General features: G+C 38.1%; 1 protein-coding gene across 1 annotated transcript in view; it reads left to right on the plus strand.

Moving 5' to 3' along the window:
• Positions 1 to 269: 269 nt before the first annotated feature.
• The window catches only part of ehd4.L (EH domain containing 4 L homeolog), a 40,287-nt gene continuing 21,231 nt past the window's right edge, over positions 270 to 19,325 (plus strand). Inside the window, 4 exon segments of the mRNA NM_001087238.1 lie at positions 270 to 833; positions 6,665 to 6,841; positions 10,114 to 10,211; positions 17,539 to 17,951. Coding sequence (NP_001080707.1) covers positions 610 to 833; positions 6,665 to 6,841; positions 10,114 to 10,211; positions 17,539 to 17,951 — 912 coding nt within the window. The 5' untranslated portion in view covers positions 270 to 609.

Consider the following 19,325-nt stretch of genomic DNA (forward strand, 5'->3'; position numbering starts at 1 on the left):
GGGTTGCTCTGTGTAATCCCCCAACACAAACAAAGGAGCGCATGTGGCCACTAGAGGTCAGCTGAGCACCTGGTTACTAAGTGCTAGAAGCTGCCGGGTTGCCACGGTCACTCCCGAGCTACTAAGATGACATCATTCTTTGGTATGATTGGCTAAAGGAAATGTAGGGGGCGTGGCTATCATAGACGACTCAGGAGACGTGTCTGTTTAGGAGTTGGGCGGTCTCTACGAGCAGTGAGAGTACAAGGAAGTGGAAGCTTTCCAGCCCTCGTTGATAGACCGCTGTAGAAAGACCCCTGGTGGAGTGACTGCTCTGAATGAATGGTGTAGCCGAGTGACTGGTAGAGAGCAGCCAGCGAGGCAGAGTGTTGCTACTAGTGAGCTATTGCTTTCATTTGATACTCATAGCAATTCCAGCAATGTCATTGAGTGTAATGCCAGGGCTGCTACGTGTTGCTCAGTTCAGTTAATTCCATTGGGCAGGGGATCATTCCATTGCACACACAAAGTTTCATCTCGTTGGTGACTCTCAGTTGGCACTTAGTGTTGACCAGTGCTGCACTCAGTAAGTGTCTGTGGCTGTCAGTGAATTAAGGTGGGTTAGTAACCATGTTCAGCTGGATGGGGAAAGAGAGTGCCAAGGGGCACCAAGATGTCCTACAGACGGTGACAGGGGGTCTGCAGTCTCTTTACACCGGGAAGTTGCTGCCGCTAGAAGAACATTACCGCTTCCATGAGTTCCACTCGCCGGCCCTGGAGGAGGCTGACTTCAAGAACTTACCCATGGTTCTACTTGTGGGGCAGTACAGCACGGGAAAGACCACCTTTATCAGGTGAGACCACGGAATAAATCATTATACATAGGGGACGTAAGTGAACACAGAATCTAAAATGTGACCCTACTCATCAGTCTTGGGTCACATACAAGTTAATGGCCATCCGTTTCCTCCTGAGACCTGTGTAGTGGGCCATTAAGTGCCATGGGTACTAGATATTGTTTTTATTGCCAAGAGCTAGAGGGCATAATATTATTATTAAAAAAAGTAGAGAAAAATAGCATTGCTGTTCAGCTTCCATTGGTACTAATATTAGCCCCATGGTACCCCAGCAAATGGTGTCCTTGACCCTACTAGACCACTAAATTGGGGGATATAGTATATTTTGTTCCCTATTTATAAATGCTTAGGCACATACAGTATGAAGACTTGGGACAGAATAGCTGAAATATTCTTGGCATTCTGTACAATTTTAGAAATAAAAGGAATTAACAGAATAGATACATGGTGCATCTTTGGGAAAGGTTAGTAAGAATGTAAGAAGTTTGTGTGGGCGGGGTGAGTATATATATATATATATATATATATATATATATATATCTATAAATCTATATCTGTGTGTGTATATAGTAGGGATGCAACAAATCCAGGATTTGGTTCGGTAGTTGGCCAGGATTCGGCCTTTTGCAGCTGGATTCGGCCAAATGCCTGGCCGAACCGATTCTGAACCCTTTACATCATGTGACTTTTTGTCACAAAACAAGGAAGTAAAACATTTTTTAGCCGCACACTGAGTGTGTGCTTTTCACCCCATCCTCATTTGCATTTGCATTAGGGTTCAGATTTATATATACCTAGGAGCATCCAGGAGAAATAAATATGCACATGAAAATAATGGAGCATTCAAGGGAGTTATGAATGAGTGAAACAATGCATTTTTTTGTCAATGTTTCATTTTAGCAGGACTGAAATGTTTACTAAAAAAATTTTTCAAGTCCCCCATGCTTGCTTGAGCTGAAATGCCGCTCATCCCCTTTCTTATTGGGTGCACATGGGCAAGGCTTAATATACATACTACACAATTTAACCCTAGCACTCCAATTTATAACCCCCTGGGAAAACATTTTTGCACTGTAACTTTTCATAAAAAGACGCTTTTAGTTACAAAGTTTGTACAATGTATGCATACGATGACACGCTCCGTCAAGGCAGTGTCCATGTGTCAGTCCTATCCTAAGTGAAAAAATAAAGTGTTATCTTTGGGTGGAGAAAGACCATATACCTGCTTCTCTCTTTATTTAGCATGATCTCTTCCAAAGACACCATTAGGTAGGGGGTTGGGAGAGCAAGCATTTAATTAGGGAGAGCAAGCATTTAATTAGAAAGAGCCACCTACCCACAATATAAAATTTAAAAAACAAGCTGAAATGCCTCTCATCCCCCTATATATATATATATATATATATATATATATATATATATGTATATATATATATATATATATATATATATATATATATATATATATATATATGTGTACAGATAGGAGCACTCACGGGTATGGTGATAAAAAAGTCTTTTATTGGAGTGTTGCAAATTACCCCACATCAACGCGTTTCGGTTCCCTCAGAACCGTCGTCAGGATGCACCCAGTGGTCATCACATGATGCTTTAATACAGAAATCCACCAATCAGTGTAGATCATCAATTAAATATTCATGACATTAAAACTGTTCAACATTTAAGTGTTAATAACAAGTGTAATACTGATAAAGACAGTATAAATGTGAATTAAAATTGTATAAAAAAGTGTGTAAAAATATTAACCACCTTGTTGAAAACTGCAATTGTAAAGTGCAAACTTGTAAAACTACAGAACATTATTTACATGCAAACCTTTTGTGCAAGGAATAAAAGGCTGAACAAGGTTATCATGGGTGCCATTCAAATATAGCGCTATACAGAACTTGAAGCAATTTTGAAAAAACCTTAAGACATTAAAAAGTGGCAGTAGATTGGTTTACTTTACAATTGCAGTTTTCAACAAGGTGGTTAATATTTTTACACACTTTTTTATACAATTTTAATTCACATTTATACTGTCTTTATCAGTATTACACTTGTTATTAACACTTAAATGTTGAACAGTTTTAATGTCATGAATATTTAATTGATGATCTACACTGATTGGTGGATTTCTGTATTAAAGCATCATGTGATGACCACTGGGTGCATCCTGACGACGGTTCTGAGGGAACCGAAACGCGTTGATGTGGGGTAATTTGTAACACTCCAATAAAAGACTTTTTTATCACCATACCCGTGAGTGCTCCTATCTGTACACATGTGTTTCCCCCTGAGAAGCACCCGGGTTGTGATCAATTGAGGGTGAGTGCCGGAGAATCGTTTGACTATATATATATATATATATATATATATATATATATATATATATATATATATATATGTATACAGGTACGGGATCTGTTATCCAGAAGCTTGGGACCTGGGGTTTTCCGGATAACATATCTTTCTGTAATTTGGATCTACCAGAAAATCCTTTTAACATTTTTGCTTCCAATAAGGATTAATTGTATCTGAGTTTGGATCAAGTACAAGAAGATATTGTTTTATTATTACAGAGAAAAAAAGGAAAATCATTTAAAAAAAAAAATTGGATTATTTAGATAAAATAGAGTCTATGGGAGATGGCATTTCTGTAATTAGTGGTTGCAAGAAGCTGCCAAATAGCTGTACCATAGAATAAAAGCCAATGAGCCATTCTATTGGTGGTTAGCTATTTAGCTATTTCCTAATTACTTCTTCCAGCATCCCCGTCTGCATGCCAGCCATTGACTTCTTTAATTTATATGTCATTAGTATTATTATATAAGCTATGAACACTTGGACAGGATGTTTCAAAGCCACTTACACAAATAGTCTAAGTCTAAATCATATCACCATCGATTCTCAGTTCTTGGGATTCCCTTTGACCTGTGTCATGCTGTGTGACTTTTGGTGACGTGGCATGGAGACATCAGAAAACCTTGGCATTTTTGTTTTTGTAAACAAAGAAAAAGTAGTTTAATAAGAAGTTACTGGGTTTTTGCACTAAAAATCTTTTAAGGAACCAAAACCTTAAGGAAGATATGTTTCACAGACAAATATTGAAACGCTATATGTCTGAACTCCCATTGGGTACTCCATACTCTTAGGTCCCTCTGGGTTATTTGAATCCATGGCTTATGCAAGCTAAAGCAGACAAATTCTGGTCTGATACTGCTTCTGCCTCCTGCCACTTGCTTCAAATGCATCTGCTTGTCACTATGTACACTGGTTGGATTTTGGCCCATTAACACTCAAGTGTGCACTTAGAGATTATACTCTGCCCCTTGTGAGCAGTGACAGGTGGGTGCAATTGAAATTAATATATTATTTATCTATACAATAGTATTCAAAGGAGAGTTAAAGCTTAACTAAAGAAGTAGGCCAGAAATGTTTTGGGCTTCTGTACCAGCCCAAGGCAACCACAGCCCTTTAGCAGTGAAGATCTGTGTCTCCAAAGATGCCCCAGTAGCTCCCCATCTTATTTTCTGCTGATTCATTGCACGTGCTCTCTGCTGCTGTCACTTACTGAGCTTAGGGACCCACTCACAATACAGTACACATATAATATAAATGTCACAATATACGGTAAGGCTGATTAGTAATTAATACAGATAATTACTACATGGCAGCACAGAAAACAATGCAACTAGCATCAGAATTTAATAATCAGTCCTGTAGCATCCATGTACTGTATATTACAGGCAAACAATTTTCTGCTTGATAATTTGTGATGACCCCTTAACTTCTCAACAGCTGCTCAGAGCCCACTGAGCATGTGAGTGTCGAAGACACTTTCCAAGATGTTGACCCCCCCCCCTGTGACACGCTTAAAGTCCTGGATTGTTGCTGTTATTGAGAAGCTGAAACTTTAGGCTGATGCAATAAGTTCAGTATATAAAATATGGGGTATTTTCCCGAAAAAATATATGGTTAAATATGATGTTTCACTAATTCAGTCCCAATTCTCTATCAAAAATGTCCCAAATAGTTCTACTAGTCCAGTACTTCAGTTAGATATCTCTAAATACAGCGGTGGATACTTGGGTAGTTGGCCTCGTATTGAGGGGCCTGTTTATCATGCAAATTGTACATATTGTACAGTTATGTTCCACTTTCCATTTTGAAGTGTGCAAGGATGGCATTACCCTTCCTCTTTCATCTGGATCAACTAGAGCCCGAATCGGATCTATCCGAAAAATGGTTTGAGCTAGATAGATATTAAAGTCAACTGACAAGCTGTAAGGGAATGTGGAAATGTGGAAAGCAGGGGCTGTAAGGAAAGGACAGTATTTAAGAAATCAGAGGAAGGCAGGAGAGAGGAGAATCAACGTGGGCACTGCCAGATATACATTTTTATTGGTTAGCAATCTATTTTTGCTTGGCATTTATGATTTATTTGAAAAGTATGCTGAAATGATAAGCAAATCTGACCATCTTTGACCTACCACATCTATTCTTACTTTGTGGTTTTCTGTTTCAAGCTCAATAAGATTTGTTTGCTTTTCTTGAAGGTCCTAACTCATTGAAACAGGAATAAGCTTTGTCCTGTTTGACAAGAAACCATGGAGCCTATAAAAACATGGAAGAATAAACTGTTATATTTATGGCTGAACAGAGGAAAAGTTTTGTATACAGACTGGGGTTCGGGCAATGGGCGATAGGACTAACTAAGTGCTGACAATGATATATTTTTCTTTTCTGACAGGGAAATAAATGATTGCTTACATAGGCGTTTTTTCACAACAGTAAACTTCCCATAGTGCTGCTGGCTTAAGTTTTGTTAGGTTTAACTATCATTGCAAAATTATCACTAAAGAGTCATGGAATGTACGGGTATTTTTAGTTTGTACAGGATATGCCTTTGTCAGACTTGTGAAATGAGTGACTATAAACTCTGTGTTTTAAATGATAAAATATATAGTGAATAAAGTACCCCCTTTTGTAAAATATAAGGATATTATAAGTTACCGAGGAGTTCCATGACCATATAAAAACACGAGGCCAAAGGCCGAGTATTTTTATACAGGTCATGGAACTCCGAGGTAACTTATAATAATAAAGTACCCCTTGTTGGAAAATATATAGAAGTAACCTCGGATCTCCTTCGGCCTTGTGCTTTTATATGATCATGGAACTCCTCTGTGACTTATTATATAGTGAATAAAGTACCACCTCTTGTAAAATATAAGGATATTATAAGTTACCGAGGAGTTTCATGACCATATAAAAACACAAGGCTGAAGGCCGAGTGTTTTTATACAGGTCATGGTACTCCGAGCTAACTTCTAATATCCTCATATTTTACAACTGGGGGTACTTTATTTATTATAATACACACGTTTCAGTGAGTCATGTGACAGAAATGACATCAGAACTCACCGTGTTTATAAGGATATAATTTACAAGATATTCATGGCTTTTGTGTATTATATCCTTATATTTTATAATAGGGGTACTTTATTCACTATATAAACCTGTACTAGACTTTGTCTAATGTGTATGGCACATGATTGCTCTCTGCTTACTTACACAGATATATGTAATATATATATTTTAGATATAATATACATTTTTTTTATGTAAATGTGCTTATTTCCACATGAATAGGATACACCCGTTTTTCCAGTCTGAAAACATTGTTGCTGGTGCTTTCAGACATATTCCATTCAATTCATTGGAGAGAGTTGAAGAAGAGAGAGGTTTTGGTTTTATTATGCACTTGTGAATTTCAGTTTTTGTCATAATAATGACTCCAAATATCTTCATCATCTGTTCATTAGGTACTTGTTGGAGCAGGATTTCCCAGGAATGCGCATTGGACCAGAACCCACAACCGATTCATTTATTGCTGTAATGTATGGGGAGAAAGATGGGAGCATCCCAGGAAATGCACTTGTTGTGGACCCAAAGAAACCATTCCGTAAACTGAATAGCTTTGGAAATGCCTTTCTGAACAGGTATGTTTCCACTCACGAATACCTGAAATAGGCAAGATTCCAGAGCCCATTAGCTCAGTGGGTTGTGCAAGCTGTTAAGCCATGGTTTGTGCAACAGTTTTATTCTCTAGCAGAGTGGAATTTTGCAGCTTCTTGAGCAGACTTGATAACAATAGCAATTTCATGTACGTTAATGGTTTATTTAAAAAAAAAAAGGATTAAAATCAATTTGGAAAATAAGACAAGAATGTGGAGCACTGATGTTTGCTACAGAAAAAAACCTGCATGCAGAGAAACAGCATAGCGTGACATTAGCCCCCTAAGGCATATCCATGGACTAAGTAACTGTTAGGTGCTGAATTCTCTATGATAGCAGTTGAAAGATAACAAGTATTTGCACATTCCAAAAAACACGCTCTGCAAACCACTTCAGATTCTCTAAAGCCCTTTAGGGAAAAGCACACACAAGAGACCCTCAGATTTATTTACTTTATGTAGATCAGCTGTAACATAACTTGTTTTTCTTGTTTTAACATTGCATTGATTGCTCTTTCAGTTCAGCAAAGCTTCAGTTTATTTTGCCTGCCACAGATTTTATCTTAAAGAGCGAATCCGAGTTATAGCACAGAGAGTATATTGATTACTGCCTTTTGATCAATGCAAAGCGCCTTGAGATTCCCTGCATGGGAAGTTTTAACTGGGAAGGAATACAATATAATCTCAGGTTAGGGGCAACACAGAGTACATTCTCATGATGTCAGTGGGAAATGGTATTAATGGGCAGATTGTATGCCATCACCCTGAAAGTTAACTCTTGGTTGCATTAGGGTTGTGGGTTAAAGCAGAAGGAAAGACTTCGTACACTTGGGGGTGCCAAATGTTAGGCACCCCCAAGTGAATGTATATACTTACCTGAAACCCTGCACCGGCCCGGGGTTATACCAATGAGCACCACGGATCGATCCTCTTCCGGCTTCTTCTTTCTTCAAATTTCCCGGGGCAAATGCATGCGCAGTTGAGCGAAATAGCCGACATTTTAGTTAAAGTTCGGGTATTCGTTCTACTGCGCATGCACAGCCACGCGAAGGAAAGAGGAAGACAGAAGAGGATCGCTCCGTTGTGCTCGATAGAATAGCCCCGGGCCAGTTTTCTGCTGATAGAAGCACCAGCCCAGGGTTTCAGTTAAGTCAATACAATCACTTGGGGGTGCCTAACATTTGGCACCCCCAAGTGTACGAAGCCTTTCCTTCTCCTTTAAGGGGGTGGCAGATGCTGTTGCAATGAAGAACACTCGGTAAAGCTAGCTTTGGTGATTTTGAGCTATCCCTGCCTGACATGGCTAGCTTCTTCCATAGGCAGTGCATTTCTCATTCAAAACCATATGTTCTGACTGCAGGCTGTTTCTAAGAAGATTGCAGTGGTAATAATGCACCATAACCTAAGAACTTCCCAAGCACAGTCTAATAAACCCTATTCTGTTTTAGGAGAGAATAGGAGCCTGTTCTGTTGTCACAGAGGAAGTACACAGTAGACACTAATATAAATAACATTACTTAGTGTTTCCAGGTATAAGGAAATTCTTTTCTGATGGCAATATGCAGTTTGGGGACATTCTACCTTGAAAAGAATAAGGTAGAAACCCCTCAATCAGTACTTTATAGGGTTATATATTTGGATGCTGTATCTAAAGGGCCACATGTTGTCCATACCTCACCTAAACCTCTTCTCCCAGCATCCAAATGATAACCTCAGTTGACATATAAAACAATCCCCCACACTGCACTAAGTTTGCCCATGAGCAGTAACCTATAGCAAACAGTAAGATGTTTGCTTTTAAACAGGTGACCAGTAAATGCTTCCTGCTGATTGGATGTTCTGGGTTACTGCTCCTGAGCAAACTTAGGGACATATTTATTAACATTGGAGACAAACATCACTGGTGATGTTGCCCATAGCAGCCAATCAGCAACTAGATTTGAACAGTCACCTACAATAGAGAAAACAAAAGCAAAGATCTGATCTGTTGACATGGGCAATATCATGGCTGATGTTTGTCTCCAGTGTTAGTAAATATGGCCCTTCTTGTCTTTTATTATAAAACCCATCCTTTAGGCAAGTTACTCATTCTGGCATTGGCTATAATCTATTCCACCAAACTAGTGACAAGCAAATTATTTCACCAGCCATGGATTCATAGCGAAATTCTGTATTTCGCTATCTACTAATTTTTTTGCGAAAACTGCGACAAAAAATGTCGCAGAGACAAAAAAAGTTGCCATAAGAAAAAAAACCCCATTAATGTATTTGGACAAAAAAGTCGCCATAAGAAAAGCTCCCAATGACTTTAATGCATTTGGATCGAGAAAAGTTGTCGCACGCATAAAAAAAAAACTTGACGCACATTGGCTTCAATGTGTTTCACAAATTTTTCGCCATTTTGCCATTTTTATCACAGTTTCGTGAATTTTGTGGCCAAGTGAAACGGATAGATTCGCTCATCACTACATAACAGAAAATAATAATTTTTTAACAGAATTTCTTACTTCAGTGAGCTAATTTTATTATTATTATGTTATGAATAAGCTAACAAATGATTCCAGACCTGCTGCATTACTTTGGTGTGAGCGCCAGAGACCTTACCAAGGCACTGTGCGTCACTGGTCTGATATGATTAGCATGTTGCCGGCTCCTGTCTGATAAATAATGTCTGCGTGCATGAAGACCTTGTGTGCATTGTTACTATAAACTGTCAGCTTCTTAGAAACCATGTACATGCAATAAACACTGCAGTTGCCCTATGTCTTGTGAACATATAATTGCAGACACAAGAAGTATAAAAGAGTATGACAATGCCACAATGTGTCAAACTGAATTGTGTTTTCTTCTATAAAGGGTCCCTTAGTAAATAACAGTAATACATATTTTTATGTTTGTGATTAACTAAACCTTGTTTATAATCAGTGGTTATATATAAAAAAATTTGTTAAAGATCATACTGTGAATGAAGGATCCCCTAATTTAATTTATGAGAGGGATCTGCTGCAACAGCTAAGTGCTTCTCATTTAGCAAAAGCATGTTTTATTTTAACTATTTGAGCTTCTGATTCTTCCATCCTTAGAGATGCACTTCCTCTGTACTGCATATCAAGTCAACTATGTATAGGTGTTTTGTTCTATTCTAAAGGTGCCTATAGGTGCTTATGCATAATTTTGATTATATATGTATTTTCACAAATTAAAAGAAAACATGTCCGGTTTAGCGTTGTATGATTGTAATGATTTTTATGTTGCAGATTCATGTGTTCACAACTCCCTAATGAAGTTCTGAAAAGCATCAGTATCATCGATTCCCCCGGAATCCTTTCTGGAGAAAAGCAGCGCATTAGCAGAGGTATGTAAATCCAATAAAAGGCTGTATGGTTCTTAGGATTGGTTGTTTTTTAGTGGGGGCACAACTTAGCACAGAAAAGTTGGCGACACCTGTATTAAAGCTGTATTTTAGCCACCACCGTGTTTCATAGTGCTGCAAAAACTTTATAGGGAATTTTACCAGGAAGCAAAACTATGGTTAACAGTTTTGTTCCTTATATGTGTTTGTGTTTTGTATTGCTCAACTGCATATAATGACAATAAAGGGGAAGTGTGCTGCCTTTTCAAAAATTTGTTTCATTTTATATCTATGGGTTTTGTTATTTTTTTGTGCTAAACAAGGCAAAGACTGAAACTGAAAGGAAGGCCCAATGCAATTTCTGTGTCTTATAAAGTGGTTAAAAGGAAAGTCAACCCCAAAATAAATATGTGTCTAATAAAATAAAACATAATTCTAAGCAACTTCCCAATATACATTTGTTAAACATTTTAACTATTAATATTAATTGCTATTGAAAGCAGCATCCTGGTTGTTACTTTATAAACAATGTTCCAAAGTCTAAAGCTGGAAATAGATGCAAAGATATAGTCGTACGAAACGAAGATTGATACATTTTCCGACTGTGTGTGGAGTCTCCCCACATTTATCGTACCATGGCGATCGGTCGTTTAGTTGATCGGACAGGTTAAAAAATTAGTGTTGGCTAAAGATAATATCTCTGCATGTATTGCCTATCTGACGATATCAATGGGAGACTGTCACTGCTATTTGTCGGACATAACTTTTGTACAATTGCTGTCTGTCAATTCATGGCCAGAACATTGTCTGATTTGTTCTTTTTACTACTTTATTTAATCTGAATGGTTAATGGTAGATTGTTCATCACACAACTAATAAAATCTGTGGGTCTATGGCCAGCTTCAGTTCCGCAGTAAAGACAGATCTGTTTATCAGCTACATTATATCAACAGTCTGAGCCACCAGGGCAGAGAATAGAAAGGGACAGAAAAACACTGCTTTCAATAGCAATACATATATAAACGGCTTAATAACCATACCATTTGCAATGAATGTATATTGCAAAGCTGCTTAGAATTATGTTTTCTTTTATTAGGTAAAAAAAAATGATCTTTGGGGTTGACATTCCCTTTAAAGGGTATAGTTCATCTTTGAATTAACTTTTTGTGAGATACTGAGACCATTTTCATTAGTTTTAAATGTACTACACATATTCTCATAATTCAAACTGGAATTAGGTGGCATCAAGATTTAGATGGATCTTCTTGTAATTATTAATTGTTTTTGTCTGTAACTGTAACTGTGTAGGTATATATACTTGTATATAGTTTATGTTAATTGATTTAATGTATTGTTTTAGGTTATTTATTTTATTTTACCTATTTGTAGGCATCTAGACCCCACCCTTAAGCAGGTGCAGGCACTCTCTATATTTGCCACGTTCAGATTTTCACTTTTTTTCTTTTGTCTGGAACAGTAGTTGAGGAGAGAAGGTAAGGGAATTGTCTGTATCAAGTGGAGACTAGGAAAGCAATGTAGGTGAAAGAGTGGCAAAGAGGGAAAGAAATAAAGCAGAAGGCAGAATTACTGGTACCTTACTGATGGAGCCATTGATGACACATAAACAGATAAACTACAATTTTTTTTAGAAAAAGTAGTGGTTATTTAAACATGCAATGATACCAAGTTTGTGTTTTCTATTTTTCTGCTTGCCAGCAAGTTTAGGTGAACCACAGGTGGATGTCTTAAGGCTGGGATTTTCTTATATATACACAATCTTATATGGAGGCCCCAGCATTCTGGCTTTGCTTTCTGTAACTCCAGCACTTTACACAACCAGTCCAGACAGTCATGCTGATTAAACTCAGTGACTTTGTACATAGTCATTTATACAAATTCTTTTGCTTCACTGATTTTACAGTGGCATCTAACAATGCTGTGTAACAATATACAAATTCTAGACACTCCTGTTAGATGTAAGAAACAGTGTGGAAAATCAGCAAATATCCTGCTTTTTTAAGTCCTGGACTGATCGAAAAGGTCTGTTTATCATGTTGTGTAAAAAAGTTGAGTGAAACATTACCGGTGATGTTGCTTAGAGCAATCAGTCAGATCTTTTCTTTTGTTTTTGAACTGTTGAAATCTAATTGATGATTGGTTTTTACACAGCATGATAAATAGGCCCCTAAATGTAATATTAACCAGGCCATATTCAATCCAGTGAGAAAAAGGTTTATCACGTGTCATTGACGTGATTCCATTTGAGAGGCAATTCAATTCCGAAAAACTTATTTCATGGTTTATCACGGGAAAACTTTATTGAAGTCTATGGGGGAAAAACTGGAACTGAATTTGGAGAAAAGTTTTTTCTCCTCAAAAGGAATCTTGTCCATGAGTTTTCACATGATAAATCATGTTTTCTGGACTTAAAGGAACAGTTCAGTGTAAAAATAAGAACTGGGTTAGGCTGTGCAAATTAAAAATGTTTTTTATATAGTTAGTTAAAAGTGTAATATATAGAGGCTGGAGTGATTGGGTGTCTAACATAATAGCCAGAACACTACTTCCTGCTTTACATCTCTCTATCCCTTAGTTAGTCTGTGACTTGAAGATGGCCCACATGGGACCTAACAGTTCAGTGAGCATGTAGGTCAGATCCAAAGCAAATGATTATGACCCATATGCCCCCCCCCCTCAAGTCACTGATTGGTTTTTGACTGGTAACCAAGTCAGAGAGCTTCAAAGCAGGAAGTTGGGTTCTGGCTACTATGTTGGACACCCAGTCACTCCAGACTTTATAGATTACTTTTCTGGCTAACTAACTATATTATAATAATTTTTCATTTTGCATAGCCTATATATTTACCCAGTTTTTATTTTTACACTTAACAATTCCTTTAATGCTAGAGTAGTTGGAGGTATATAGTAAATATACTGTAGTTCACTGTGCTTATAGGTGCAATGGGTGCATTGGCACTAATCACAGGAACACATATATGCATGCATTCTGTATGGCATCATTACATGCACATTTCTCTCTTTACACCTTCCAACAAGCCAAAGGACTGTACTTGATACTGTATAGAAAATCAGGCAAAGCCTGATCAGATGTACAGACAGTGTCCCTTCCAGTTCAACAGATACAATGAGTGGTACTAATCAAGAAACTGGGGTCACATGATGGCCAAGGGATCCACATATGGAATAATATAATGGCTGTGCAATTTGATTGCATTGCCTAAAAGACTTTAAAGGAGAAGGAAAAGTATTTTTACTTCGGGGTGGCAAAAGTTAATCATGTTTGTAGTACTTACCTGAAACCCCGGCCGATGATCCTCTTAGGAGTATACTGCACCAGCCCGGGATTCTTCCAGCGAGCACCACAGAGCAATATCTTCTGGCTTCTTCTTTCTTCATATTTCCCAGGCAGACACATGCCAAATAGAGCTAAATAGCTGAGTTTTTTGTTAAAGTTCGACTTTTCACTCTACTTGCGCATGCACAGCCCCGAGAAAAAAGAAGAAGCCAGAAGACAATAGCTCTGTGGTGCTCGCTTGAATAATACTGGACCTGTGCAGTTTTGTCCTAATAGGAGCACCAGCCTGTGGTAAGTAAGTACAGGTAAGTACATGCGATCACTTGGGAGTGCCTAACTTTTGGCACCCCAAGTAAAAAGACCTTTCCTTTTCTTATAAAAGAAAATGTTATTTAAAAATGCACAGGTAGCATATACTATGTACTGTATAAACAGGATGTATTGACTTCCCCTTTGATTGTGTCCAGTACAAGAAACATCTGATCAGCTGTGTCAGTGGAATTAGCCTTTCTGGAAGACAAATCTATTCCCTTTTTTTATCAAGCCATCCTCAATAGGAAAAGTAATTGTTATTAGACTAATAAAAGTTCATTTAAGATCATTATAATGTGAATTTTATTTGCGGTGAAGATTGCCTGGGATTTGTGGTTGGCCAGGTGATTGTTGAGAGAGTACTGTGCATTTTAAATGTTGTGCAAGAGCAAATTTTTGTTAAAATAAGAATGTGCCGAATGATGTTCAAGCTAAACACAACGACGAAAGAAATGAAATTGTTTTGCTCTGCGTGTTCTTTCCTTGCATAAATGTGCATTGCACTCTTGGCTCCTGCATGTGTTTCCACAGTCTGAGTCTGTTCAAGAAAGATAAGGGGCATTTTTGATCTGTGGTAAGTGAGAGGGAAGAGGAAGTTTATTTGTCATAATGGCATTTTATTTATTTCCAAGAAAGTGCTTGGGCTTTGCTATATTTTATGAAAAAAAAAGCACACAAAAGTTAACCTGGCTGATGCCAAACAGATTACAACTGTCGCACAATGTAGGCTTTTCGGTTTAATTTTGCACACACCCATGTACTATTGTTCTTGCACTAACCGTGCATGTCGCGTTACCATGATTATTAAATGTGTTGTGAAATGCACAGCTTTTTTTTGGAAACAGGTTCTCAATTTACTTTCTTTCCTTCTGTTGAGTCTTTATGTACACTCTGCCCGTAAGCCTATAGCCACTGCATGTGTCATATGACTTTCCATAGCTATGACAGGTCCGTGTGCTTTGTACGGAGGTTTATATTCCGGATTTCAATAAATAAAGGTCTGAATATAATGTTTATTGAGAGCTAGATTAAAGGCGATACATTTTCCTACCATGTATATAAGTTGGGCATGTCTTCCCCACCCAAGCCACATCATTTGTACTGCATATACCCCCTCCATTTGCTAGCACCATCAAATTTTCCTAAAACAAATAGAAGCTTTTACCCAGGGGCCATTTTCCCTCTGACACATCTTCGGTAACATTGACATGTGCAAACAGAACATGTATGCTGTAAAGTGCATGCTGTGCAGAATGCAGGGTTACACAGGCACAACATACTTTGATAAAAGGTTCTGCTGGGGCTGAGCATTGTAATGGTTAAGCTGAGCTCAGGAGAGGTGGTTAGGAGAAACAGCTAGAAAAAAGTTTCTATGGGAACCAGCAATGCTACCTCTTCATTGGCTGTTAAACTGGAGGGTTTGTTTAGTAATCTGAGCTGAGAAGAACTGAGCATGCTTATAAGTCAACAACCAAACAAAATTCCTGAGGGAGGGGGTTAGAGGTGGAGAAGGATTTCTAAGTGATTAAGGGGGTGCTGCAGCCTTACTGTTAACCTTTTAACAACCAGAGTGGCAGCTATCTAAAGATTTCAAAGAGGCTGAATTTTTGTGGAGGGGGTTTACATGACCTTTAATCCTGAGCGGGAAAATAGTGGCTGTACTATTATACAGATGGAGCAGACTTTGCATATACATTTGACTCAGGTGGCTTTAGGCCCAGATTTGAGGCATGGCCACAAAGGCACAGGCCTGGGGCAGCATGCCGCCCAGCCGCATCTATATTTCCGGGTTCCTACAGGATACCCACAGCAGAGTTACAGGGGGAGGTTAGAGGACTGGAGCCAACCAGAACAGGTGCAATATTAACTTGCACTCGCTTGCATTGGGGGTGACGGGGAGCAGGAGTCAGCGGACATAGGAGCTCCTCATTTACAAATCTGGAGCTAGGTAGCTTAGAATACCCCACCATGCCACCGCATTTAAAAGGATGATTCACCTTAAAGTTTACATAGTGTGTAATACAATGTCCTATTCCTATAAACTTTCCAGTTGACCTATAGATTTAGATTTACCTATACTAGATATACCATGACCTGTATGAATGAAAATCTTCATAGTCATATTTCCAGTTGACCATCATTTTTGTTTTTGATATATTTTTTAATTAGTCTTCTTCTGCCTAATGTGTATCAGCCTCTCCTTTATATGTTTGTAACTGCCTGACAACTTCATGAGACAAGTTGGAGCTTGAAAAGCAGATCTGCAGGCAAAGTAGCTTTCTGTGACATCTCATGGCTATGACATCATATTGTAGTACTCCAGCCAGTTCTGAGAATGACTCAGAGAATACAAGTAGAACAGCAGACAAAGCACTTTTCAGATCTGCTGCTCTAGCTCCGATAATCATCGTGTAACAAAGCATGTGCTCTGACGTTGAATCCAACTTTACTTATTGCTTTCATTCAAAAATCTGCTTAAGGGGCTTGAACTAACTGGCCTTGGGTTTCTAGTGCAGAAGGCATCAAGCTTGTTCTCTGTTCTAATTATTAAAAACGTCACCTTCCTTTCTCTACAAATCTGTGATAAAATAGGTAAATGTTGTTTGACTGTTCAAAGAAGCCTAGCATTCCAGTGTTATAGTGGGATACTGCTAAATTGCTAGTTCATGATTTACCATTGTGGGTGCAAATTAGCATTCACTATGGAAAATTGCGATTAAGTAGCCATACCAGTTGTTTGTAATCAATTTTTTATAATCAATTTGTCCATCACTTGCAGTGCACCAATGTGTATCATGTCAATACCCTTGTTCACATGCCATTTGCTAGGTGTCAGTTGCATGTATAGATGCACCAGGTAGGTGGCTGTGTTATGGAGAGGCAGGAGGTCCTGGTACTGGGAGATATTTTGGAAGAAAGAAGGATGTTTTGGTGGAGCAGCAAGCAGTCAAAGCTCCTGTCTTCGGTTGTAGTAGGCAAAAGAAAACTCTCATAAGTTATCTTAGGCAAGATACATATCTGTGAGTGTCTGTGTGAGTGGTGTTGTTGTGTAGAAGTGTATGAGTGATGAGTGATATCCCTGCATTGAGCACCAACCATTTGGTTTTTTGGTTGTGCTACCACCATTAATGTGGACATGGTCTCAAAAGTTTTTGTGGTAACGTGTGTGGTTTAAAAAGAGGGATTCCATTATTGTCCCTCTACTGTGTAGACCACAAGAATTCCAGTCCTCTGTACCACAGAAGTTGGACAGCACTGCTGTAAGGGAATCTTTCTCCCACCCCAACTTATAAAATTCAGTCAGTCTCAGTGGTGCCAGTATTGACTCATCATCCAGTTCCCTAATTTTGTACCACTAAAGGGAGATTGTATTGTTCTGCCAAGGAATCTCCACAGAACAGGCTTTTTTATGCAGATAAAACGTTGCATAAATCCTCTATCAGCACTTTTTAAGGAAGATTGTATTTTTGTTAAGATATGCCATGTTTAAAGATGAAATATCCTATAGCTTATGTCATTGCTATTTGTGCAGCAAGTTCAGAATGGCGTCTCTCTTCCTGTAACTCGTGAAAGAAACAAAGCTGAATGCCAAGAGACAAATTATGATTAATAGCCATAAATTTAAGGGACTGCACATGCTCTGTTATGTTACATGTTCTCTTTGGTTATCATTGTTATAATTTTTGTGTTTTTTACCTTTAGGCTATGACTTCTGTCAGGTCTTGCAGTGGTTTGCAGAACGTGTGGATCGCATTATTCTGCTGTTTGATGCTCACAAACTGGATATATCAGATGAGTTCTCTGAAGCAATTAAAGCCTTTCGTGGTCAGGATGACAAAATACGAGTGGTACTCAATAAGGCTGACCAGGTGGACACTCAGCAGCTAATGAGGGTCTACGGTGCCCTTATGTGGTCATTAGGGAAGGTGATAAATACTCCAGAGGTTGTTCGAGTTTATATTGGCTCTTTCTGGTCTAAACCACTGCAGATTACAGAAAATCGGAAGCTCTTTGAAATGGAAGCTCAGGACCTTTTCCGTGATATTCAGAGCCTCCCACGAAACGCTGCCTTGCGCAAGCTCAATGACCTGATCAAAAGAGCTCGTCTTGCTAAGGTAAGGACAACCGACTTTTGTCTAAAAAAAGAGCACACCTATAGAAATCAAATGCCTGGGTGCTGGTTAAGTAAACATTGTAAAGATTGTATAAAGATTGTAAACAATGTAACAAAGTATACCACACTCACAAGTCTCACTGAGGAAGGTCACTTTATGTGACAGAAATGTTGCATTTGTAATAAAAAACATTTTTGTTTTGTTGCTAAGACTGGTGAGTGTGCCATATTTTGTTAAATTATATATACATGTATACACACACACACACACAACCACACAACTTGACTGGGTGCGGGTGACAAAAGTAGAAGAAACACCACACATAGTGCTCGGTTTAAAGAAACTGATTTTAATAGGCAAATAATAAAATAATAATGAAACAATCCTTTTTTTTCAATATTATTTGCCTATTTAAATTTGTTTCTTTAAACTTGAGCTGCTTCCCCCACCCTGATTATTAAAACATCCCTCTCCCTTCATGAAACAGCTGATATTATTCCTAGGAAAAGTAACAAACCTGTGACTGAGTAATAGGACTGAATTCAAAGTAACAATCTCTTTCTAACTTTAAAACCTTTTGCTTTCAGTCTATGTTGGTTGACCAAGTATATGTGCAGAGTGTAGAGAATAAAAAAAGAATACTTAAAACTATGGACAGATTCACAAAACAATCCTCTTGGTTTTCTGAAATCACTAAAAAATTAGTGGGAGCTCCTCTGGATATAGACACAATATTTAATTAAACCATAACGCACTGTATAAGAAACAGAGAAATACCTTTTAATCGGGGCTCACACTGTTATAATGATATAAAAAATACACTTTTATTGCTTATTCATGGATAAAATACATAGTACACTAAAAAAAGAACATATAAAATAACTATAGGGGTCTTATTCCCAAAAAATTTTGTATGCTCTTTTTTTAAATAGTGTACTATATTTTAACTATGCATAAACACTAAAGTGTGACTTTTTTTATATCCATATACCTCTGTGAGCCCCCAGCATGAATATTTCTTCAGTTCTTACATGGTTCTTCAGTGTAATTAGCCAAAGCATAGTTAACAACAGGCTAAGCAAAAGTAAAGGATCCACTGCAAAGACTGTATTTATCTGATCTTTCAAGGGGTTGCCTGCTTTAAAACTGCCTGTCCAGGCAGCAAGCGCAGACAATTATAAGCCCAATTACAGCACATGATTTTATAGCCCCCTCTCCTGATGTCATAACTCTGCCCCTTAACATCCCAAGTCTTGAATGTCATTGCCCCTTTTGTCCAGTGTTTGCCATGATAAGTAGTGGCAACCCTATACCTTCAACAGATTTTTATTTGAAAGTAATTAGGTAATGCTAACAGAAGTTATGTACAGAAGC

Source organism: Xenopus laevis, chromosome 8L, assembly GCF_017654675.1.
Source record: "Xenopus laevis strain J_2021 chromosome 8L, Xenopus_laevis_v10.1, whole genome shotgun sequence".
In the NCBI taxonomy this organism is placed as follows: domain Eukaryota; kingdom Metazoa; phylum Chordata; class Amphibia; order Anura; family Pipidae; genus Xenopus; species Xenopus laevis.